At 34.6% G+C, this 25,999-nt stretch overlaps 1 protein-coding gene across 5 annotated transcripts; it reads right to left on the reverse strand.

Annotated features, from left to right (window-relative positions):
• On the reverse strand, nt 1–25,565 carry LOC101888947 (uncharacterized). 5 transcript variants are annotated; one of them, XM_059130584.1, is made up of 4 exons: nt 25,376–25,565; nt 20,047–20,111; nt 7,215–7,556; nt 1–461 (listed from the first exon to the last, which is right to left on the reverse strand). In XM_059130584.1, exons 2-4 carry the CDS (start codon nt 20,062–20,064, stop codon nt 144–146), a joined length of 678 nt encoding a protein of 225 aa, XP_058986567.1. In that variant the 5' UTR covers nt 20,065–20,111; nt 25,376–25,565; the 3' UTR covers nt 1–143. The 5 variants fall into 5 exon arrangements, with proteins under 5 accessions (XP_058986567.1, XP_058986566.1, XP_058986563.1 ...); XM_059130583.1 differs by having other exon boundaries at nt 20,047–20,183; XM_059130580.1 differs by having other exon boundaries at nt 20,047–20,186.
• Between the last annotated feature and the right edge of the window lie 434 nt (nt 25,566–25,999).

Genomic DNA, 25,999 nt, shown 5'->3' on the forward strand with positions numbered 1-25,999 from the left:
TTTTTCTTTTTATCATCCATTTATAATTTAATTTGTTTAAAAAATTGTTGCAAATTTGTTACAGATTTACATATCTTGTGCATTATTCGTACATAAACGGCATTTTGTCGGCATAGTTGTCGGCACTACACTACCCTCTTCCATTAACCAATTGCCTTTGAAACATTCTTTAATGTTTTCGATTGTCGTGCCAGCCGCATCTGCTTGTTAAGATGACGAAAAATGTTTGCCTCCATTTCCGACTCAGAACGACACCTAGCACAGAATTGTGAGGTCATGACATGCAGAGGACTGCGATAGTATATATCCTTGTTCATGTTGACACCGTTCTTAAAGTGGGCCCAGAAATGAAAGAAAATTTCCAATATCATCACAATGACAGCAGCATAAACATTGAAGAAGAATAAAGTCGGCAGCAATAACATGCGATAATTGGACTTGTTATAGCCCAATATGATGTCCTAGAAATAGAAATAATAACATAAATTATGTATAGAGATTGTATACACCAATACGAAGGCAATTTAATAAGATATAAGTGCAGTTTTACTTTTTTGTACAATCATTTGCTAGAATTCAATACGGTCCGTTCAATAATTTTGAAAAGTGTAATACAAATTTAAATTTTTTCGGTCGCAAATGCTAACCTTGTGTAATCATATAAACAGGGTGAAATAAAAAAAAAAACTGCAACCAAGTCAAACGCCGTAATTTTTACATTTTTTAAACATTTTTTGAATGAAAGCATAAATGTCGGAAATATCATCAAAGTTTAGAAAAAGTTTAGATTTGGCGCGAATTATGGCCTTCAAACGGCCAATGAAATCGTCACACGCTGCCCGAATGTTGCTCTGCGGTATTTTGGCCCATTCCCGGCGAAGCGCTTGCTTGAGGTGATCGACACTTTGGTATTTTTTAGTGCCAACCTTGCTTTCCAAAATACTGCAGACACAATAGTCCAACGGATTGGTATCCGGAGATTTTGGTGGCCATTTTGCGCTGGAGATAAAGCGAGGAACCTCATTTTCTTGGATGGCGCGTGCTGAGTGCTATGGTGCTGAGTCCTGTTGGAATGTCTAAGGTCTGCGGCCAAAATGTTTGCGTGCCCAAGGCATTTATTCTGATGCCACGGCTGTTTTGGCGGCCCACACAATCACCATGGTCGGCGCTTGAGTTCTGGTGGCCAACCGAAGGTGCACATTTTCAGCTGACCTCTTCGGCAAGTAAACACGATCATTTTGTTTGTTTACAAACTCGCATTTCTTGCACTTATTTCAATATTTGCCGAATGGAATATTGCGATATATTCAGCTTACGAGCCATTTTTTGGCCACTGCGACGCGCGTTTCGATCAAATCGATTCTTTACTTTTCGAACCATTTCTGTTTTCTTCCGTTCACTTTCTTGACGACGGGCTACGCTACCAGTATCACGGTAACAAGCGATGATACCAGACACACACACATTTAAATGCTGGAGTGCTCTGACGATAGCGACTTGTGGTTTTCCAGTCAAATATAGAGAAATCACACTATCACGCTTGAATTCCATCACAAATAACTTTTTTTCTGGAAAATTCTCAACAAAATGCTTTTGTACGCTTGTAAACAATACAATGGGCAGTCACTGGAATAATTTTGACAGCTGTCGGACGAGTGGCTTAGAAATCACAGCAGTCTAAAGTTGGTTGCAGTTTTTTTCATCTTACCCTGTATTTATAAGCATAGTACAATAAAGAGTCAGAAAAGCTTCGTAAAACTAGAAAAATGCAGCCCTGAGAATATGACTGCTTCATGTCAGAAATAAATTATATAAAGATTTATAAATGTAATTTTATAAGGTATAAGAGGCAGTAATACGCTCAGCCATGTGGCTAGAGAGGGTATATATCATTTGATACGCTCAAGACGTGCCTAGTCGAACTAACGGTTTTATACCCCAGGTCTCTTTGGATCAAATCCATTTTAGGACATTTGGAGTCGTTCTAGTGATGTCCGTCCATCTGTCTGCCTGGCTGGTGCGCACGATAATTTAGTCAAACTTAGATCAATTAGGATCAAATCCATTTCAGCACATTTGGAGTCGTTCTAGTGATGTCCATCCGACTGTCTGTCTGGCTGATGCGCTCGATGACTCTCGAAGGGGGTATCCGCTTTGATCCAAACATGGTATTTCGTAATATTTTTGTCAAACTTAGATCGAATTCGCAGATGGGCTACATCGGTCCACTCCTTCTGGTGCCACCCCAACAAAAGGTCGAAATTTAAAAAAAATGTATTATCTGCACAGAAAGAGAAACGATAATCCGATTTTACTCCAACTTTCCAAATCCTAATATTTGCGTCAGTACTAGGTCAGGTGGGAAAATGGACAATGTCGGTCCATTCCATCAAGTACCTCCCCCAAAGGGTGAAAATTTAAAATAATTTAAACTCTCGTAAAATGTGATGTAAGAGTCCGATTATAATTACACACATCACAATATTTTTATTAACCCAAGGTCTGGTGTGAAGATGAAATATATCGGCCCACTCCTTCTGGTACCTCCATCACAGAGAATCAAAAATTTGAATAACAAAAGACGATCATAAAATCCGACAACAATAAAATCCGGTTCTCTTCATATTTCACACATACCATCATTTCTACTAACACAAGATCAGCTGTGAAGATGGGATATATCGGTCCATTCCTTCTGGTACCTCCCCCACAAAGGGTGGAAGTTTTGAATATTTATGAAGCTCATAAAACATGAACTTAACATCCGATTCCATTCAGACTTGGCACATCTCAATATTTCCCTCAACACAAGTTCTGTTATAAAAATGGTAGAGATCGAACCATTCCTTTTGGTACCTTCCCCCATAGGGTTTAAGATTATGAAAATACACAAATCACAGATCGGAGATTTTCAATGAAGTTAAATTTGACAGGTCAAATACTGAAAATGCAGAGATGGAAATGCTTATTTGAAATAATGTTAATCTTTTCTAAGACAGTATGAGCTATCAATGTTTAACATGTGGTCTGTTCCAGAATTGCAATAATGTAAAAATGTTTACTACGATAAACCATTTTTCATTTACGTTATCGAAAAAACAAATTGCAAAATTATTAGATTTTTGCGGGTTTGGAGCAGAGTATGAGAAGGTAAAGTTATGCAATCATATGCTCACAATTTGTTCAAATGTATACCTTTGACAAAGAGCAAAGACGCTCAGTTGTAGAAGTGGAAAAATGTAAAAAAAATTCTACAATAACCGATTTTTCCTTTATGATATCGAAGAAAAAATTGCAAAACTAGAAGACCTATAGTTTCATCACCTACACAAATTTGTCGCGCTAAATCATTCTCCAAACTACTATCTTACTTCGCAAATACTGATTTAATTAAATACTCTTTCCTTCATTCCCTGCTTTTCTCCCATATATGTCACAGTTGTACATTCAAAAAAAAAAAAAAAAAAAAAAAAAAGAAAAATCAAGTTAAGAAGCAGTTTTTATTTATTTATTTAATCTATTAGTCTATGGATAATTCCTTACAGACTATATATGTACATAACAAATAATTGTATAATTAAAATTAAGAATTTAAAAACATTATTATTTTACTTTTTATAGTATTAATATCCATTGTAAAATCGATAAAATTATAAAACGCGTTAAAATCTTTTGAAATTCTTGTTAAAGGATCAGCGTTTGCATAGCTCATCCTGGAGAATTGAATTGCTAGTGGTGCATAGTGGCGGGTAGTACGTTGAGGAACATTGAAATTTATGTTGTTAACAAGAAAGCCAGCAGAAATATCACCCATAATCACATTATAAAGAAATGAGACATTTAGCATTTTTCTACGGCTTTCCAGAGTTGGCAGCTTGATCAGTGAGAGTCTATCAGTGTATGGTGGAAGATTATCATATGAAAAGTTCAAACTTCGTAGACAGAAAAGTAGGAATTGTTTTTGAACAGACTCGATGCGGTCGCTGTGTGTTTTATAAATTGGATCCCATATGACCGAAGAGTATTCCCAAATTGGGCGAACAATTGACATGTATAAATTTTTTGAAACATAAGGATCCTTAAACTCTTTACTCCAACGTTTCACAAAACCAAGAACTGATTTTGCTTTGTTTATAGAAACAGAAATATGAGATTTAAAGTTAAGTTTACAATCCAATACAACTCCAAGATCAACGAATGTATCAACTTTTTCCAGAGAATAATCACCGAGGGTGTAACAAGTATCCAATAATTTTTTTCTTGTGAATCTCATAAGTTTGCATTTCGAATAATTAATTTCCATAAGATTAATGTTGCACCAGTTAACAAACGAATTCAAATCATTTTGAAGCAGCTGATTCTTACATATCTCCGAAATGCTAAGAAACATTTTCACATCGTCGGCATACATCAAAATATTTGAAAATTTTATAGATGAAGGTAGATCATTTATAAATAAAGAAAATAGGATTGGTCCTAGATGACTTCCTTGTGGGACTCCAGAAGAAACCATAATACTCTTCGAAATGGCGTTTTTAAAACATACTTTTTGTGTTCTATTTTGTAGATATGAAAAAATCCATTCGGAACTTCTATTTGTAAATCCAATGTTTTTAAGTTTTAATCGTAATAATTTATGATTAACTTTATCTAATGCCTTGGAGTGGAATGATATACGATGTTTTCCAAACCTCAGGAAAAACAGCTTGAGTTATGGAAGCATTGAACAATATGGTAAGAGGATAAACAAAAGCATCGGCGCACTTCCTTAGGATGCAACTCGGGATATTATCTGGTCCAAAATCATAGCTATACTTTAAAGTTTTCAGTCCATTTAAAACCATAGAGCTGTTTAATAGTGAAATAGATATTGATTGATTAGTATTAATTTCGAAGGGGTAGTTGTTGCCGCTAAATGTTTTAGTAGAATATGTTGTACTGAAGAAGTCTGCAAACATGTTAGATATAACATTTATATCACAGGATTCAGCATCATCATACTTTAAATTTGGTGGAAAATCGGTGGATTTGCGCTTCGAATTGACAAATTTGAAGAAAGACTTCGGATTCTGTTTAAAGTTGTTTTTGAGTTTTGTCAGATAATTTGAATAGCAAATATTATTCATAGTAGTATATTCAGACCGTGCTACAGAATATCTTCCGTAGTCAATGGAAGATCCTGTCTTTTTGTATTTCTTATATTGTTTATTTTTCACATTTTTAGCCTTTGCCAAAGCTGTAGAGTTCCATGGTGGCCCAGAAAGCTTCTTAATTACATATTTCGGTACGCTAATATCAATAAAATCGTATAGCTTTTTGTAAAAAATATCGATAGCACCATTTAAATCGTAAGTGCTAGACAAAAGGATATCCCAGTCTGTGTTATGCATAAGTTCACGTAACTGCTCAAAGTTTGTTTTCGAAAAACATAAGGATTTCTCACTTTGAGTCACGGGTATGATTTGGTTTCCAGTAGGAAACGAAACATTAATTTTGATAGTTGGATGGTGCTGGTCTTCGGGAAATGTTAACGGATCAATTCGTTGAATGTAACATTCATCCACTTGATTTACAAATATCAGGTCCAATAACTTATTATAGGTGTTACGGATACAATTTATTTGAAAAATACCAAGATCAAAAAGTGTATCGAAGAATAATTCATAAAATTTGTGTATATTTTCGGGCAGCAGGTATTTATCCCCAGGTAAAAAATTCCACAACATGTTTGGTATATTAAAATCGCCAAGTATACAAATTAGATCCTCTGGCTTAGTTTTTTGTAAAACTGCTTTTAATGCATGGCTATGCTTTTCATAAATTATTTGCGGTGATGATGGAGGAATATATGAGCATGTTATAAACATTTTTTTCAAATTGTTTTTTACTTCGACAGCAATGAACTCAATATCAAGGGAAGAATCAAGATCCAGTAATTGGCACGAAAATATATTGGAAACAGCTATGAGCACTCCACCGCCGTTGCTTACACGGTCACGTCTAAAGATATTGTATTTATTTGACAGAATTTCCGAGTTTAAAATACGTTCATTTAACCAGGTCTCAGTCATTACTAAGATATGATGTTCAAAGGTAAAACTGTCAACATACAATTTCGATATTTTAGATCGAATACCGCGGACGTTTTGATAGGCAATAGATAATGTATCATTACAAAAAGTGTTTAGTTTTTTGAAAAGTTAACAGAGTTTTGATGAATGTAACCATTATTATTAGGCATTTGTCTTTCTCTATATACGTATTCACGAACTATAGTATGTTTCGGCCAGAACTCAGGATCAATAAGACGAGTATACATATCATCAGAGGTTGTAATTTTGAATGATGCAATTGAACGTTGTTGCGAAAAATTGAATTTATGTATGTTAATATCATTAAATTTTCCAATTTTAGATATGATGTAACGGTCAATTGTCTCAGTAGTGGTATCCGCTGGAAGTCTTGAAATGAAAATGCTTCTTTTTGGTGGGACGGCAGTAAGGATAACCTCAACAGGGGTTACGTTATAAGGAGAAGAAGGATTGACGACTGATTCAGGATCATGGTTTGTTAGGTGTTCAAGCCTGGTAGGAGGTACATCATTAACGGAAGTACTGTATGAACTAATTGGATTATTTGACGTAGAGGGATTGGATGAAGGAAGATTAGGTATAGGTGATGAATTGCTGGAAGTAGAATCAAGCAAAATACCCTCCACCATTTGGTACGAATTTGAAAATTTTCAAAAAATAAAATCCATTAAAAATTCTATTAAAATCTTAAAAATATCGAATATAATCGTTATATTGGGATCTGTACGACGTAGACCTACCTAGGCATTGTTTGTGATAACCATATTCAAATTCGAAACTTGAAATAAACAATTCCAATTTCACAGTGAATAAAGTCGCTAGAATCATCAAGATACCGAATATCGGGAGGTACCGTTTTATGGGGGCTATATGAAAACGTGGGCCTACATTCCTTCAATTCCTTCCATGCGTGATTACAACAGACAGACAAACAGATGGACATCGTCTGATTAAGAATATATATACTTTGTTGGGTCCGACATGAGTATTTCGAGGGGTTACAAACGGAATGACAAAGTTAATATACTCTCCGTAGTATGGTAGAGGGTATATAAATAAATAAAGAAAAAAACAAATATCCCATAATTTATTTATATTACTATGGAGATCGCATCCACTTACATTAGAAACACCTTCCATATTGATGAAGTCATCACGATTGTAGGTCTTTGTTTTACATTTCAATTTCGGTTTGACAGTTTGTACCGTTGATGCTGGTGGCTCTTTGCTAATACTGGCGCATGGTTCCTGATATATCTCTTCACTGCGACCGAGCATTTCCTTTTCGAATTCTTCGCATGGTGAGCCACGTAGCAGTTTTTTTGGTATCTGGAAGTTTTTTTGCTTAATGTAGCGCACCCTTATTTTTCCAATGATGGGTTCGCCCGTTTCGGCGTCATAGCTCAGTTGTTGGACTTTGTCGGCATCCGTTTGAATATAGCTAACCTCGCCGGTTTCTGAGTTCTAAAAAAAAGTCAGAGGGAGAGAACATGAATTAGAAAATACGGTTTTAAGATGGAATTGTCATCGATCGATAACAATGTGTGCATGCCAATTGTTTAGATAATAAAATAATAAAATAAAAATGGGCTGAGTATGATGAAAAAACATAGGGGTTTTTCGCAATTAACACTTCACTGCGAAGTACACGTACATACAGTTTGTTAAATAAATGTTTGCAAATGAGGACTTTTATAATCTTGAGTTATGAATATCAACTAAGGCCGAACTTTGAATACCCTCCACCATTTGAAAGGAACTTAAAAATAAATCAAAAAAAATTCCCAAAACTACCACTTAAATGAACAATTCCGGTAAATAATGTCGCTGAAATCATGAAAATACCGAATAACGTTGACCGTGAATATGGCTCATTTAAGAACTTAACCTGCATACTGGTAAAATATGCATGTATGCAAAATTGTAGCCTTCTATCTCAATTCTTTTAGCGTGATTCGATATTGTGATTACATATGATTCGATATCGTGATTACAACAGACAGACAGACGGTCATCGCAAGATCGTCTTAGAATTTTACGCTGATCAAGAATATACAGGGTGAGATAAAAACACTGCAACCAACTTCAGACTGCTGTCATTTCTAAGCCACTCGTCCGACAGCTGTAAACATTATTCCAGTGACAGCTTATGATATTGTTTACAAACGTACAAAAGCATTTTGGTGAGAATTTTCTAGCAAAAGTTATTCGTGAGTGGCTATCGTTAGAACACTCCAGCATTTAAATGTGAATACATTTTTTGTGTTTCGTACCATCGCTCGTTACCGTGATACAGGTAGCGTAGCCCCGACGTCGAGGAAGCGGACGGAAGAAAACAGCAACATCAGCTGAAATGGTTCGAAAAGTAAAGAAGCGTCTTGATCGAAACCCGTGTCGCAGTGGCCGAAAATGGCTCGTAAGCTGAACATATCGCAATATTCCATTCGGCAAATATTAAAAAATGAGCTCGGGGTAAAGCCATCGAAATTACAAAAAGTGCAAGAACTTGCACCGCAACTGAAAGAAAATAGAAAAGTGCTAAAGAGTTGCTTCGCTTGGCCGAAAGTGGTGAACTGCCTAACTTGGTTTTCTCCGATGAGGAAACACTAGTTGTCCAGCAGTTTGTAAACAAACAAAATGATCGTGTTTACTTGCCAAAGAGGTCAGATGAAAATGTGCACCTTTTGTTGGCCACCAGAACTCAAGCGCCGACCATGGTGATGGTGTGGGCCGCCAAAACAGCCGATGGTCGCTCTCCGCTTGTATTAATCGACCGTGGCATCATAAATGTCGAATATTACTGCGAAAATATTTGGAGGGTGTATTAAAGCTTTGGGCACGCAAACATATTGCCCGCAGACCCTGGACATACAAAAGGGCTCAGCAACATCGCACTCAGCATGCGCTACCCAAGAACGGTTACAAAATGAGGTTCCTCTCTTCATTTCCAGCTCACAATGGCCACCAAAATCTCCGGATACCAATCCGTTGGACTATTGTGTCTGGAGTATTTTAGAAAGCAAGGTTGGCACTAAAAAATACCAAAGTGTCGATCACCTCAAGCAAGCGCTTCGCCGGGAATGGGCCAAAATACTGCAGAGCAACATTCGGGCAGCGTGTGACGGTTTCACTTGCGTTTAAAGACCATAATTCGCCCAAAAGATGACCAATTCAAACAAATCTAAACTTATTCTAAAATTTGATGTTATTTCCGACATTTGTTCCTTTCATTTAATAAAATTTAGAAAAAATGTAAAAAATATGGAGTTTGACTTTGTTGTAGTTTTTTTATCTCACCCTGTATATACTTTGTAGGGTGTATTATGAATATTTCGAGGAATTACAAACGGAATGACAAAGCTAATATACCCTCCATAGAATGGTGGACAGTATACAAATTCTAAAAAATGAGAAAAAATGATGTACTGGATGTGTCGAAACCCTCGTCCTAGATAATAAAATTTTAGATCATACTATAAAGCTCGAAAACCTGACCGATTTGGTATGGGACTTTGAGTTCACTTTTTCACCAAAAAATTAAACAATTTTTGGCTTCATTCCTACAAACTGTAACGGTTTTAGACCCTACGTCTTAAGGGACAAAATCAGTTATATATATACTCCATCCGGGACCTACTGCACAGAAGTTAAAAAACTTGTAAAGAAATATTTCCAAGAATGAAAAAAAAAAACAAAATCAATTTTTTTAGGAACGCTTTAAATGAAATTACATCATATATTAATTTAATAACTTTCCAAAACGGCATTTCTTTTAATATTGTGTTAATTTTTCGTTTTGCAAAAAGTAGATGACAAACTGTAGGATTGTTTGCATTTATTGAGATTAGAAACAAACTGAGGACCTCCACGTCGATATGATACCGTTTGTTGAATGATTAGATAAGTTTTTTTTTTTTTTTTTTTTTAATTTTTTTTTGTAAAATTATGAGTCAGAGTAACTAGGCTGCACATGTATTTGATAAAAGATTTCATGTAAATGTTGACATTTGTATATGGAATGGATCAGTGTTTCAAAAACTTTTGGGGACATTTTTTTATCAAAATATATAAATTTAAATAGAAATGTTTATACAGGTAACCCTGATTATTGTGATTTATTAACTATCCGCATTTATTCAGCCAGATTTATCCAAGGTACATTTAATAAGGTAGAATAGTTGTTTTCCATTTGTTTGTTAATTAATTATAATAAAATATGTCAAAGATTTAACCATTTTGACAGAAGCCCATTATTTAAACTTTTTCAATGGCAAATTTAGTTTTATAACAATGTTGTTTTTGTTAAAATATTAGTTGTTCTAACTCAATAATATACCTTAAGGTAAGAGTACATAAAAGGCTATTTCGATAGGCTTAAGTCATCTACTGGCTTCTTCGTAGAGGTACAAAGCAAAGACCTAAAATGGTAAAGAATAGACAAATTGCATTCGCAACAACTGACCTAAAATGGTAAAGACTAGACAAAATGCATTCTGAGCAAATGGTTTGTGTCTATACTACCTAGAAAAATAGCTCAAGACAGAGGTATGTTAATATAAACAAGTAAAAAACATTAAGTTCGCACTTTCAATACTCACAATTTCAATACGAACTTTCAATACCCTCCACATTATGTTAAGGGAAACACTTTTTGTATAAAAGCGTGTTTCACTTTAAACTTCATACACCACTAAGACCGTTTCCATAATGCAGTAAAATTTATCAACAAAAAAAAAAAAAAAGCAATTAAGCAAAGGCTATAGTCGTGCGGGGCCCACTATGTGATACCCTACAACACTACAATATGATAGAAGCCCCCTTATGTCTAAATCCATTTTGGAATATTTCGTTTTTGTAATGGAGCACTGTCCACATATTACCTTAGCAACCAGAGATATTTGCCCAATAATTACGCACTCCTTCGTGCTGTTAGTTGTTGTGGTCAATTTACAGCTGAATATAATCCAATGGTCATCCAAAATGCTAGACTTTTTCCTGGCCTTTACTCTCTTCTCATGCAAACATTTGTGTCGATTGGTTTCAATTGTGTGATCAGGAACATTTTTCTGTTTTTGGTTCATTTGAACCCCTAAATATTTTGTGATCATCTCCAAAAGCAAGAGTCCCCTCTGTATCTCCAAATTTAGACTCATCTATATGATTTTCTTGTCTACGATATTTGGCTATATTCGTCAATGAAATCAGCATAAAAAAGCCAGAAGTTCGCCTTTTGTGTATTTCGGATATCGCCCGTTAGTAATGTTGGTTTTTTTCACACAAAAGTAGTGGTCCATTCTACGCGCTGTCCTAACTCTAACTTCAAGCGAGACTTCTCGTCCTTTGGTTTCTATTTTTAACCTTTATAACAGCTGCAAAATTAAACACATTATTAGTTGTTGGTCCATTTCAACCCCTAAATATATTGCGGACATCTTTGAAAACTATACGCCTAGCCCTTCTGAACCTAACCCTACCCGTGTGAAAATTTTCGTGAGGATCGGACGATAATTGCAATCTGTATATAATAATCCCAAACTGTGTTGTAAGTTGAAAAAATATAACAAAATATGCACTTCAATAGTATAAGTCCAAATGAAAAAATCGCAGGCGATAAAAAATATGAAAATATAAAAAATGTCACAAAATACTACAAAATCTATATACATCATTAATGACATATTTTTATGCAATTTTTTTTAGATTTTATACTTTTATGCCAAGAGGGCATTCTGAATTGACAAAATTTGTCAAAATCGGTCCAGCCATTCTTGAGATATAAGCATTCTAGCTAATATCCCCTTCCTTTGTATATATACATTGTATGAATGTCGCTATATATCCGATAGATTTACTATCGGCATCTATGTAACGGCCAGAATTGTCCTGTTCGTCTATTTGTGATTTCGCCTGGATTAAAAATATTCTCGGTTTAATCAAAAATTTGACTTTTATTTAACACAAATGTTATGGGCTATTCACCCACTAAACATTACCCGAAATTGGAAGGCTTCTGCCCAGCCCTAAGCTCTAACCTCATGCTTACTTCCGCGTCGATTGGTCTATAATTGCGACCTGTAGAGCAACTGCAAAATCAGGAAATTTTTCAGTGTTTGGTCCATTTTAACCCCTAAATAAAACACTAAAACATAAAATGGTAAACACTAGACAAAATGCATTCTGAGCAAATGCTTTGTGTCTATACTATCTAGAATAACAGCTTATGACATTACTATGTTAATATTAAAAACACATTTATAGAAACAAAATGACAAATAAAAGTTTGAAAAATCCAAAATTTGGGTTTTAAAATTCTGTTCCATAGATTTTCCCAATTAATTGCAAATTGCCTAATGTGGCGTTTCCACTGCACTTGATTCGCTCTCTATTCGTTGTTTGACCCTTAACTATGAAAAAACTACCTAATTCTTCACACAAAATTTCCTGAGCGAACACTTATATTTGTACGTTGTTCAAATCAAATCACTCTCAGAACAACGAAAAAATATGTCTCATCCCTAACAAATGAGAGCATTTATCGGAAAAATAAATTATGACATTTAAAAATTAAAAATAGGAAAATTTAATGAAATTTTAAAAATTTTTGGGAAGACTGAAAATTATGAATGAAAACTACAATGTTGAATGGCGTATGTACATTCAAACGAAAGTAAATTTTGTTTTCTCTCTCATTCGAGGTGCGCATTTTGTCCACGAGTTGAAATTTCCACAGAAAACTGCAAACAAAAGAGGCAATATTTTCAAAATGTTTCTATCGGCAGAAAAAATGTTTGACAAGTGTCTCTCCAGCAGAATTTAAAAATGGGAAAACACAAATATATGTTCAAAATGTCAACATTTACACAAAAAGTTGAAAACATGAATGAAAATTGTAAAATTAATAATAAAAAAAATCTTTGGGAGGAAAACAATAATTTCTTTTATTCATATAAGTGAGAATTTCATGTATTTTCGTATAAATTCCCATTAAAATCAACAAACAAAATTTTTGGAAAAAGGAATTATTTTACTATGAATTACGAATCGTGCCGTATGAACGGGTTAATTCGTGTACCTAATTCTGAGAGCGAACAGCGTTGTTAGGTTTCCAATGGAAACATGCTATAAGCTGTTCAAATCGCTTAACATTGCTAACTATGTTGTTACGATATCATAACAACAGAGGTATTTTCACAGGGTTGCCATATTTTGACTCTGTCTTGTCCCATCTTTACACTTCTATGTCTTTGAATGTACATTTTTTTAGCGGTTTAAATCAGTTAACATTGGTAACTATGTTGTTATCATATCATAACAACAGAGGTATTTTCACACGGTTGCCATATTTTGACTGTGGATTATCAAAATACCGAATATCGATGGATATAGTTATATTTACGCTTTAGAAAAACGTGGATCTGTTCTGCCACCGGGCTAAAACCCATTATGAACTGCAAACACCAATTTTTATCAAAATATCGAATATTGGGAAATACCGTTATATGGGGGCTATGCCAAAACGTGGACCTATACATACAATTTTTCCCCCACACGAGCTAGAACCCATTATGACCTATAAAAACCAATTTTTAGACAAATCCGTTGGAAAACGCGCAAAAATCATCAAAATACCGAATATCGGGATGTTCCGTTATATGGGGGATATGCCAAAACGTGGACCTATACATACAATTTTTCCCCACACGAGCTGAACCCATTATGACCTACAAAAACCAATTTTTAAACAAATCCGTTGGAAAAAGTGCAAAAATCATCAAAATACCGAATATCGGGAGGTGCCATTATGTGTGGGCTATACGAAAACGTGGACCTATACATGCAATGTTCTGCTTGTGAAATTAGAACCCATTATGACTTACATATACCAACTTTTAGACAAATCCGTGGAAAAAATGTGGGGGAAATCATCAAAATACCGAATATCGGGAGGTACCGTTATATGGCGGCTATAGCAAAACGTGAACCGATATATCTCATTTTTAATACTAACCATTCTAGATACAATACAAATTGTTCTGTCAAATTTTGAAGGTCTACGTCAAATAATGTGGGCTATATCATGATTTCAACAGGCAGACAGACGGACATTGTTAAATCGACTTAGAATTGTATGCTCATAATCAGCATACAATTCTAAGTCGATTTATATACTTTATGGGGTCAACGATGAATATTTAGGGATGTTACAAACGGAATGACAAAGTTAATATACCCGCCCGTTTTAAATTTCGTACTTCAAGTTCGGAATCGGTACTTCGTATAGCCCCCAAATAACGGTTTTCATTTAAATGGTATTTTTTACGATTTTTTTTTAAATTTTCAAGTTTCTTCTAAATGGTGGAGGGTATTAAAAGTTCGGCCCGGCTGAGCTGAGTCACCCTTTTTAATCCGGACATGACGATAAATCCTGAAAATATTTGTTAAACTATATAAAAAGTAATACATTTATGTGTCTCTATATTTTGACAGATTTCTTTCATTCAAATCAAAAAGATTTTACATCTACAAAATATTCATCTAAAATATAGTGTTGTATGGTATTAGAGGGTCTGCCCCGCCTCTCAATAGCCTTTGTTTACTCGTTTATTACATCAATTTGACTAAAAATAAGAGGTCATAAATATTAAATATTTGCAATTATTCAATGCTTTGATATATGAATTTATTTCCGAGGTCTATTCGAATTACAGCAAACACTTGAAGAGATGGTGGGCAAACTATCTCCACTTACCTAGTTGCAATGTGGTCAAAATAAAAATACACGACAAATTAAAAATTCACCTATGGCTATAAAAACTTCCTGATGCTATTGTTATACTCAAAAGTTCCTAAAATAATTGTTTTGTTCTTAAAAGATCTATTTACAGTATAAAATTACAATGCGTCTTTTAATCGCACTTCTATAAATTGATATTTTTTTTGTATTGAAAAATATGACAGTAAATACTTTACAACATTCTACCATTGTGATTATTATTATAAATCAAGATTCCGGATAATTACATATATTCGACGTCTAGTTTTAATGATGATGGGCTAATGCAAGCAATGGGTTGGTATAAAACTACAAGAGAAATATTATAAATTAATAAACATACAACTCTACTATTATTAGATATTGAATGTAATTGCTAAATGTACCTCGTAAAGGGTAACGAAAAAAACAAGTTTAATTGCATACAAATTACGTGTTACGTGTCGGCGAATCAAACACGAAATCTTTTTCAAATGTGAATTCTTAGAAGTCGCAAGCTATCTTAAATGTGTTATATTGTCTTGTGGGGAAATGGATGTACATTTATACGTACATATCCATGTATGTATGTTCATAAATGTAAGCTCAACTGGTTTTATTATACCTTCTACCAAAGTATTGAAGGGGTTGTTATGTTTGCCATTCCGTTTGTAACACCTCGTAATATACATTTTAGACCCCACAAAGTATATATATTCTTGATCAGCATAAAATTCTATGTCGATTTAGCGATGCCTGTTCGTCTGTGGAAATAATTGCAGCTTCCGAACGAAGTAGGTTGATAAAATTTTACTCAGATGTGTTTTGGTATGCAGAACTTTTGGTATTGAAAATAGGCTATGTAGGTCCATACAACTGTACCTCCCTATATTCGGTATTTCGATGATTTTAGCCACACTGTTCCCCGGAATACTTTCAAATTTCGTATTTCAAGTTCCTAATAGATACTACAGCCTGTGACAGAAATTTGTCTATTAAGGTTCGTATAGCCCCCATATATCGGTACCTCCCTACATTCGGTATTTTGATGATTTTAGCTACATTTTTCAGCGGAATCGTTTCAAATTTCGTAGTAGTACTTCGTAATGGGTACTTCAATCTGTGACAGAAAATTTCCTATGCAGGTCCACGTCTTTGTATAGCCCCCATATAACGGTATCTCCCTTTATTCGGTTTTGTATGGCATTAGCGACATTATTCGCCGGAATTGTTTTAAATGTCCTATTTGAAGTTCGGAATCGGTACTAGAGCGTATGACAAAAATTTACTTGTGCAGGTCCTCGTCTTCGTGTAGTCCCCACATAACGATTGTTGTGTTAAAGGGTATTTAAGGTTCGGCCCGGCCGAACTTAGTCACTTTTTTACCTGTTTATTTTAACAACGTCATGTTATCAACTTAATAATTTTCGGGAAAATGTAAACATATGCTTGCATGACTTTACCTCTTTAATTCCGCCAATTTAGGGTACCAACGGTAGTTTTTAGAGGGCTTATTATTAAAGATTTTTATGATTGGAAACGCATTACGAAATACAGGGTGAGATGAAAAAACCGACAGCTGTTAAAATTATTCCAGCGACAGTTAATTATATTGTTTACAAGCGTACAAAAGCATTTTGGTGAGAATTTCCCAGAAAAAAAGTTATTTGTGATGGCATTTAAGCGTGATAGTGTGATTCTTTACCGTGATAATAGTAGTGTAGCCCGACGTCAAGGAAGTGGACGGAAGAAAGCGACTTGATCGAAACCCGCGTCGCAGTGGCCGAAAAATGGCTCGTGAGCTGAACATATCGCCATATTCCATTCGGTAAATATTGAAAAATGAGCTCGGGGTAAAGCCATTGAAATTCCAAAAAGTGCAAGAACTTACACTGCAACAAAATGATGTTCCTCGCTTAAAAATTATGTTGTTTGACTACATACATAAAAAGCTATTTTTAATCGTTTGTCTTCTTCGTAAAAGACCATAGTAGTTTTAGGTTGACTCAGTTCAATTTCGGCCCATGATTTATACATGCTCCCCTACGCTCCTCTGATCTTTTACAAAGTAGCCAGCTGATGACTTAAGACAATCCAAAAAGTGTTTCTATGATTGTCTGTTGCTACCAGTTTTGGAATTTTTATACCCTCCACCATACTATGGAGGGTATATTAACTTTGTCATTCCGTTTGTAACTCCTCGAAACAAAGACATAGAAGTATAAAGATGGGACAAGACAGAGTCAAAATATGGCAACCCTGTGAAAAATACCTCTGTTGTTATGACATCGTAACAACATAGTTACCAATGTTAAGCAATTTAAACCGCTAAAGCAGTATGCAATTATTTGGGAAGGTATATGGAATAGAATTTTGAAACCAATATTTTGGATTATCCAAACTTTTACTTGTCATTCGTTCCTATAATTGTGTTTATATATTAACATGCCTCTGTAATGAGCTGTTATTCAAGGTAGTATAGCCACAAACCATTTGCTCAGAATGCATTTTGTCTAGTCTTTACCATTTTAGGTCTTTGCCTCGAAATACTCATGTCAGACCCAACAAAGTATACATATTGTTGATCAGCGTAAAACTCTAAGTCGATTTAGCGATGTCCGTCTGTCTGCCTGTCTGTCCGTCTGTCTGTTGTAATCACGCTATCTTTCAAACGAATTGAGATAGAAGACTAAAATTTTGCACACATGTTTATTTTTCGAGTAGACAGGTTAAGTTCGTAAATGGGCCATGTAGGTCCACGTTTTCATATAGCCCCCATATAACGGTACCTCCTGATATTAGGTATTTTGATGATTTTAGCGACATTATTCAACGGAATTGTTCCAAATTTGGTATTTGAAGTTCGAAATGGATACTGCACCCTAAGACAGAAATATATACAGTGGCGGACAAAAGTCTACGTACGACCCCCTTTTTTAATTTTTACCCAACTTAAAACATTTAAAAGAAAAGTAATGATGAGGTTTTGTTTAGAATTTAATTTTATTAGAAATAAAACAAAAATAGCGCATATTCAGCTTAAACTATAAAAGTTTTTAATAAAAAACATAAATAAGGCACTGACAAAAGTGTACGTACGAACTCAAAAATTAAAGAATATTCAAAGAATTTACTTATAAATAACAAAATTAATATTTAGTTGGGCCGCCGTTAGCATCGATGACTGCTTGGAGTCTTCTAGGCATTGAATCAGCTAAATTTTCTAGCTCTTCCACCGAGATGTTCTGCCACTCCTCCATCAGCTTCTCTTTGAGTAGTTCAGCACTAGTAATAGCGTGCTTTCGGATTTTTCGGTCCAAAATTTCCCAAACATGCTCAATAATATTTAAGTCCGGGCTTTGTGGGGGTGAATGCAGCTGTCGTGGGGCATAATACAGCAGCCAATCTTTAACAATTTTCGCCGTGTGCTTAGGATCATTGTCCTGTTGGAAGATCCAGCTCGCACCAAGGTTTAGTTTGTCCACGGATGGCTGCAGATTATGTCCCAATATGCGCTTGTATTGCAAGCGGTCCATATTACCTTCTACAAACACAAGGTTTCCTACTCCTGAGGCTGCAATCGCTCCCCAGACCATTACACTGCCACCACCGTGTTTTACCGTACTTACAATGTTCTTCGGTTGCAGGGCAGTATTTGGTTTTCTCCAAACTTTGGCTTTTCCATCATATCCAAAGACATTATACTTGGACTCATCTGTGAACAGCACCAATTTCCAGAATTCCAAACCCTTGTCCCGATGCTTGTTTGCAAACTCCAAGCGAAGCTTTCGGTTTTTCTCGCTTATAAGGGGTTTCTTGCGAGGAACTCGGCAACGGTATCCTTCATTATTAAGTGCCCTGGTTATTGTGCGTGGGTGGACAACAATTTGTGATCTTTCTGCCAGCTCCTGGGCCAAATTAGTGGCATGTATTTTGGGATTCTTCTCTACTTCATTGCGGATGAACGACACTTCCCTGCGATTTAATTTCTTAGGACGGCCACTGCGCGGTTTACTTTCAAAACAACTTGATTGTTTGAAATTATTAAATATGGTTTGCACCGTGGATTTGCTTAAATTTAATAATTTTGATATTTCGCCAAAAGATTTTTTATTATTCCTGTGCTCCACCACCAATTTTAGCAAATCTTTAGAAATTTCTGTGCGCGACGTCATTATCACGATCGGAATATTACTCAAGTGACACAATTCCAGGAATTAAAAAGAAAATGCAAAGAATAAGCGCTAAAGTAAATAAACGGTACTTTACCGTTAACTTATAGCAAAACAATGAATCAACAAAAAGGAAAATAAAAAACGTACGTACACTTTTGTCAGTGCCTTATTTATGTTTTTTATTAAAAACTTTTATAGTTTAAGCTGAATATGCGCTATTTTTGTTTTATTTCTAATATAATTAAATTCTAAACAAAACCGCATCATTACTTTTCTTTTAAATGTTTTAAGTTGGGTAAAAATCAAAAAAAGGGGGTCGTACGTAGACTTTTGTCCGCCACTGTAGGTACCTCCCGATATTCGGTGTTTTGATGATTTCAGCGACGTAATTAACCGGAATTGTATCAAATTTGGTATTCGAAGTTCGATGCAAAACCCACCGAAATTGTTTGAGATGTCGTATTTGAAGTTCGTAATGGATGCTACAGCCTATGACAGAAAATTGTCTATGCTGGTCAAAGTCTCCGCAAAGCTCCAATATAACGGTACCTCCACCGTTTATTTCAAGTTTCGAATTTGAATATGGTAATGGCTTATGACAAATATAATGGCTATATTCGGTATTTTTAAAATTTTGACAGAATTTTTTAGGGATTTAATTTTTTGAAAATTTTCAAATTTGTTAAAAATGGCGGAGGGTATTCAAAGTTCGGCCCGGCCGAACTTACTGCCTTTTAAAATAAAAAATCTTTATTTTCTTGCAGATCTGGAACAGAGCATATAGTTGCATGAGGAAATAATATTTAAGTTTATTTGTAGTTATTCTGAGGCAAAAGGGTAAAAAATAACTTCGCGAATACAGTTAAAATTGTTATTCAAACTGATTGATTGATTTATTTTGAACGTCTTTTAAATAAAAAAAATAGCAGTTGTGAACCACTGTTCGTTGTACCAGGTTCTTAATGTAGCCAACCACCACCACCAATTATATATGTCTATTGAGTGACTTAATGAAAATCGTATTTACCTGTACTGAGAAACCCATTGGTCGTTTTGCAATTCGTTTGTTGGTATTGTTTGTATTTTTATTTGCTGGTAAAAATTAGATTAAAGTTGTATATTTTTTCATTAATTCGTGTTTACATAACGAATTTTTTCGTTCTACTGCTTCAAAAAAGTGTAAAGTGTTGTTAATTTAAGTTGACGTTTGAGGAACTTAAAAACGAATTTTCCGAAGAAGAAATGAACTTTATTAAGATTACATACGAATTTTTTATTTATTATGCCCAACCCGACCCGCATGGAAAAAGTCGATTCAATGGAAATAAAAAATAGAAGAAAAAAAAAATAACACAACGATGTATTTTTTGCATTGTGGCACCTAGCAACCCAGCGAGTGATATTTACAGCCGTGTCTTTTTCTTCTTTGCAGGCAGGCAAAGTTCAATATGAGCGAAATACATATTACGTATGTGAGTGACTTAAACACCATATCGGTTGAAACATATATGGGAGCTATAGCCAAATTTGATGTACTTGCTTCTAGACTGTATTCGGTCGGAAGTGTCAAAATTCAGTTTATTTGGACTTATATTGGAAATTTGGTGCACAATTAACCCGAAATCGGTTGAAGATATATATAGGAGTTATATCTAAATTTGAAGCGGTTCTCACCAATTTCAATAGGGTTCATCCTTGAACCAAACATATGATGTTTGAAAGACTTCATCTCAATCGGATAATAAATGCGACCTGCATTTTCATCACAAAAATACATGGACAGATATCCATAAAAGGACTCAGATTGATGATGATTTTATGAAAATCCTCAAAAGTAACTATGGGTCTATCTCGCTAACTTCTCCATGTTACAAACAAATGCACAAAGACATAATACCTTTACCACTATGTGGTCTAGGCTATAATGACAAGGTCGAGTTCATCAGAAAAGGGTTGCCATATTGAATTAAGGAAATGAGTTTACTTCTATTGTTTTGCCATGGTAGTCTCATTGCAAATAATTATATCCAGCTGTACGTAATGTACAATATCAAATTTATTGAAAGCAGGGTCCTATCTCGATTTATAAATATAATTATAGGAAAAATTTTTTGAAAAAAAAATTATAAAAAATCTTATGTAATATTCTATTTAAAAATATAAATAAAAATTATATGTACTAATTTTCCCACTCGCTATTGTTTTATATTGATCAATATTCCATTACATGTGATATACTGTATATAAGTAAAGCCTGCATAGATGTGTTATTGTTAAAAAAAAATCTTGTGTCAAAAGGCGAGACAACAAATTACCATTATTTTTTTTTATAAATTATGCTAAATGAAAACGTCACACGCTGATAGAACTATTATCCACAAAATTTTGCAAAACTAAAGAGTACTAATTATATATGTATACATTTATAATTTTTTATAATAATATTAGAGCTCAGATTTGGCTGATTCTACTCGTGAGTAGGAGTGCTCGAAGAGTACGAGTTTTTTTGAAGTTACTCTGCACACTTTCGTTTTATGTGAGAGCTGTGACATGTCAATAGTGAAATGGAGCGTAAATGGAGGAACACCAAAAATACGAGATTATTTGTTATTTTTGTTAAATATGTCAATCGTCATACGTAAATATTTTAGGTATTCATTTTTTATACCTTCCACTATAGTATGCAAGGTATATTAAATTTGACATTCCATTTGTACCACCTCGAAATATAGATTTTAGACCCCACAAAGTATACATTTCTTGATCAGCATAAAGTTCTATGTCGATTTAGCGATGTTCCTCCGTTTGTCTGTCTGTCCGGCTGTGGAAATCATTCTAGCTTCCTATCGAAGGTTGATAAAATTTTACACAAATGTGTGTTTGGTCTTCAGAACTTTTGGTGTTAAAAATGAGCTATATAGGTCCACGTTTAGGTGTAGCCCCATATAACGGTACATCTCTATATTCGGTATTTTCATGATTTTAGCGCTATTATTCACAGGAATTGTTTCAAATTTCGTATTTGCACTTCGTAATGGGTACTACAGCCTCTGAAAAAAATTGTTTATGCAGGTCCACGTCTTTGTAACTCCCTATATTCGGTAGTTTTAAGATTTTAACAGAATTTTTAACGGATTTCATTTTTTGATAATTTCCAAATAAGTCCAAATTGGTGGAGGGTATTCAAAACCTTTTTAATTGTTTCTTTTTGGAAAATGACAAAAGTTTTGCCAAATTCTATATTCAAAGTTAGACTACATCTATTATTTTGCAATGGGGCTAACCTTCAATGCTATGAGCGCACCATTAAGGTGAGTCATTGGCTGGCTTCTTCGGAAATGAAAAAAGGAGCGTAGGGCCAAAATCGAACTATGTCAACCTAAAACTCCTTTGTTCAAAGACATAGGTCTTTGCTTTGTTTCTCTACGAAGAAGCCAGCCAATGAATTAAGCCAGTCAAAAAAGCGTTTTGTGTATTCTACCCATTAGGACTTTCTATATCCTAAATGTGCCCGACTTCTGCCAATTTTTTGTATGTACGTTCATATTTTATAAGAGTTATAATTATACGAAATTTTGACCTTTGTGGTGGACCAATATTGTGAATTTTAGCACCTGTCCTAGAACTGGCAAAAATATTGGGATGTACAAAGTTTGTTTAAAATCGAATGATCCTTTCTCTTTCTATGAGGTAATTATTTTCTTTGAAAATGTTGCCCTTTGGTGGGGGATGTATCTGAAGGAGTGGGATGATTTTGCCCTTCTTCGAACTCTGTTTGAGTTTGACCATTATATTACGATGCACTAAGTTTGAGAAGCGTTTTATGCACTCTCACCCTTAACCAGTATCGACATATAATTGAAAGATTGAACAGTTTGTATCATATTTTTTAGAGAAAATTCAGGCATTTCATTTTTATACCCTACACCACATAGTGGTAAGGTATTATGTCTCTGTGAATTTGTTTGTAACATGTAGAAGGAAGCGAGATAGGAACATTGTTACTTTTGAGGATCTTCATAGATTTATTTTCTGAGTCAATTTATGCATGTCACTCCGTCTGTCCGTCCATGTATTCTTGTGACAAAATGCAGATCGCTGTTATTATCCGATTGAGATGAAATTTTGCAAACAATATTTGTTTGGCCCAAGGACGAATCCTATTGAAGTTAGTGATAATCGGATCAGATTTAGATATAGCTCCCATATATCTTCAACCGATTTCGGGTTAATTTGGCACCAAATGGGCAGTATAAGTCCAAATGACCTGTATTTCGGTGCATCCCACCGAATTCAGTATAGCAGCAAGTATATAACATTTGGAGAGAATTGGTTCAGATATAGCTAAAGCTCCCATATATATGTTTCGTCCGATTTGGGGTTTTAAGTTCCTCACATGCGTAATATGCACTCCAGAGGAATGATCTTTGGTACCAGATGTCAAATACAGCTCTGAAATAAGTGTATCAAATTTTGTCAAGATCGGTTCAGATTTAGATATAGCTCCCATATATATCCTCAACCGATTTCGGGTTATTTGTGCACATAATGGCTAATATCAGCCCAAATTAACTGCATTTCGGCATATCCGACCGAATTCAATATGGAAACAAGTACATTAAATTTGGTGAAAATCGGTTCAGTCATAACTATAGCCCCCTTATATATGTTTGGTGTTTAAGTCCTTGATTTGGTGTTTAAGTCCCTCAAATTCGTAATATGCAATCGACAACAATGATATTTGGTATCAGATATCTTATAGAGCTCGGAAATACCTCTGCTAAATGTTACCAGGATCGGTTCAGATTTGAATATAGGTCCCATATATATCTTCAATATCTGTCAAAAAGTCCTCAATTTTTGTACATCTGATCGAATTCAGTCTAGAAGCAAGTGCATCAAATTTGGAGAAAATTGGTTCAGATATAGCTATAGTTCCCATATATATGTTTCATACGATTTGGTGTTTAAGTCCCTCACATATATATCCTTGATCCGATTTCAAGTTTATTGTGCAAATAATGGCTAATATCAGCTCAAATGGGATGCATTTCGGGACGTACGTTTCCATTCTGTGCTACTTGGCTCCGATATATATTTTTCAATTATTCCTTCTCCAAAAAATATCATGCACTCTGTAGCAAACTGTAACTGGTCCGAAGCCAAATGTTAATAGGTGGTAAGATATACTTGAAATAAATTCTTTTGTCACGGGAGCTGTACTAGATATGCATAGTGGTGTAGGGTATCATATAGTCGGCACTGCCTGCCTTTTGATTTTTCCTTACTGTTTTTTTTTAATGAGGAAAAATATCAATTAAGTGGAAACAAATATTTTTGAATAATTCTGACAGAGAGCAGACATAGATTTGGGGCTGTATTTCTGTAGTTTTACCTACTTATTGTACCATGACATGGAGGGTAAATTAAGTTAGTCATTCCGTTTGTAACTCATCAAAATAATCCTTTTAGGCCCTGCCGGCGTAAATTTTAGGTCGATTTAGATAAGTCCGACTGAATAATAATGTGATTGTGTGAAATTACTAAAATTTTCATTCACATAATTTTAGAAATATATTGTTGGCATAGAAATTAGTATTGAAGATTCGGAACGGGCGTACTGTGAGGTTGCATTTCTTACGTCAATAGAAAAATCGGAATAATGTTTTAATTAATTAAGCAAAACCGGTTCAATTTTATTTTCTTGCTGTTGAACGCTGTTTTTCAATTTGTATTCATATAGTTTTCACTTAACGGCAATTATGAATATTTAAAAAAAAAAAACTCCGAAATGATATTTCGTCACTTGATTTGGCTTAGCAAACTGTACACACGTTTGATGTTGAAAACGAGCTGTTAAAGAAGTTTTTTTTTTAAGATTTGTCTGGGGACCCAAGCACAGTGAGTCTTCCCATGGTCAAAACACAATGGTTATCACCTAGACCACAAAAGCTTTAAGTTTGCATTGCAAAAAAAAAAAAAAAAAAACACAGATCTCATCTAAAAAAAAAACAAAAACAAATATTAAATGACTTTCGAAGCCGTCGCGTTTTTTGTTTGTTTGGCATTTTGAAGTAGTAGGTAGGCATTTCTCGGCCACACAACAACAAACTAACATAAGTATTCATTTCAAATCGAATTTCTAATAGAATATCGTACGATGGCTCTTTTCTTGTCCAACTCTTGTTCTAAAAGAAAAATTATATTAAACGCGCTTCTGATGTTTTCCTTTGGTATTTTAGTTCCAATTCAGCAGATATGTACATTATTTAACATTTATTATTTGCCGAAGTTGGTCAGTATTTTTATTTTTCTTGTTTTGCTTTCATTTTTGGACTCTGATCTTCATTACATACAGATATATCTCACATTCCCGCCGTTTTATTGGCTTTGTTTATTTTTCACTTGATCGATATTTCGCTGAAATTCAACACGGATTTTCAGCTCGCAAAACAAAACAACTATTTTGTAAGTGGTGGTGGGTACGTTAAACTCGAATCTATCTTTTTACCGCACGCCACAACGTTTGACAAAAAACTAAAGGTGAGAGTTTCATAGATTTGGAATAAGGGGGCCGGCAATTTGTTTTAATCTTAACATTAAGTGAAATATGTTTGTATTGTTGGGCTCTCTCAATTACTCACTAAATGCTTTCTCATTCTAGGGTTGCCAGCATTTTTCAGTGTCTTTTCCCCCAAAATTGTATTCATTTGTCGCCATAATCAATTTCTATTTAATAAGTTCTCACAAGAGGCGATTTTAGGTGTTAAAGTACGTTTACGCATAAATCCCCTGCAGGCAATGATAATGGTGAATAACCAGTACTACTGAGCAAGTGTTGACAAGCAATGCTCTCCACCATAGTATAGAGGGTATATTAAGTCTGTATCGTGATTTCAACAGACTGACATCGTTAAATCGATTTAGAATTTTATACTGATTATAAATGTATATATACTTTATGGGGTCTACGACGAATA

Source organism: Musca domestica, unplaced genomic scaffold, assembly GCF_030504385.1.
Source record: "Musca domestica strain aabys unplaced genomic scaffold, Musca_domestica.polishedcontigs.V.1.1 77, whole genome shotgun sequence".
Lineage (NCBI taxonomy): Eukaryota > Metazoa > Arthropoda > Insecta > Diptera > Muscidae > Musca > Musca domestica.

Excerpts from the sequence above, each read along its gene's own strand:
- LOC101888947 (XM_059130579.1), bottom strand. Across the intron at positions 7,557-20,046 it reads CAATGGGTTTCTCAGTACAG|AACTCAGAAACCGGCGAGGT; the intron begins GTAAATACGATT and ends ACTTTTTTTTAG. Across the intron at positions 462-7,214 it reads ATATGGAAGGTGTTTCTAAT|GACATCATATTGGGCTATAA; the intron begins GTAAGTGGATGC and ends TTCTATTTCTAG.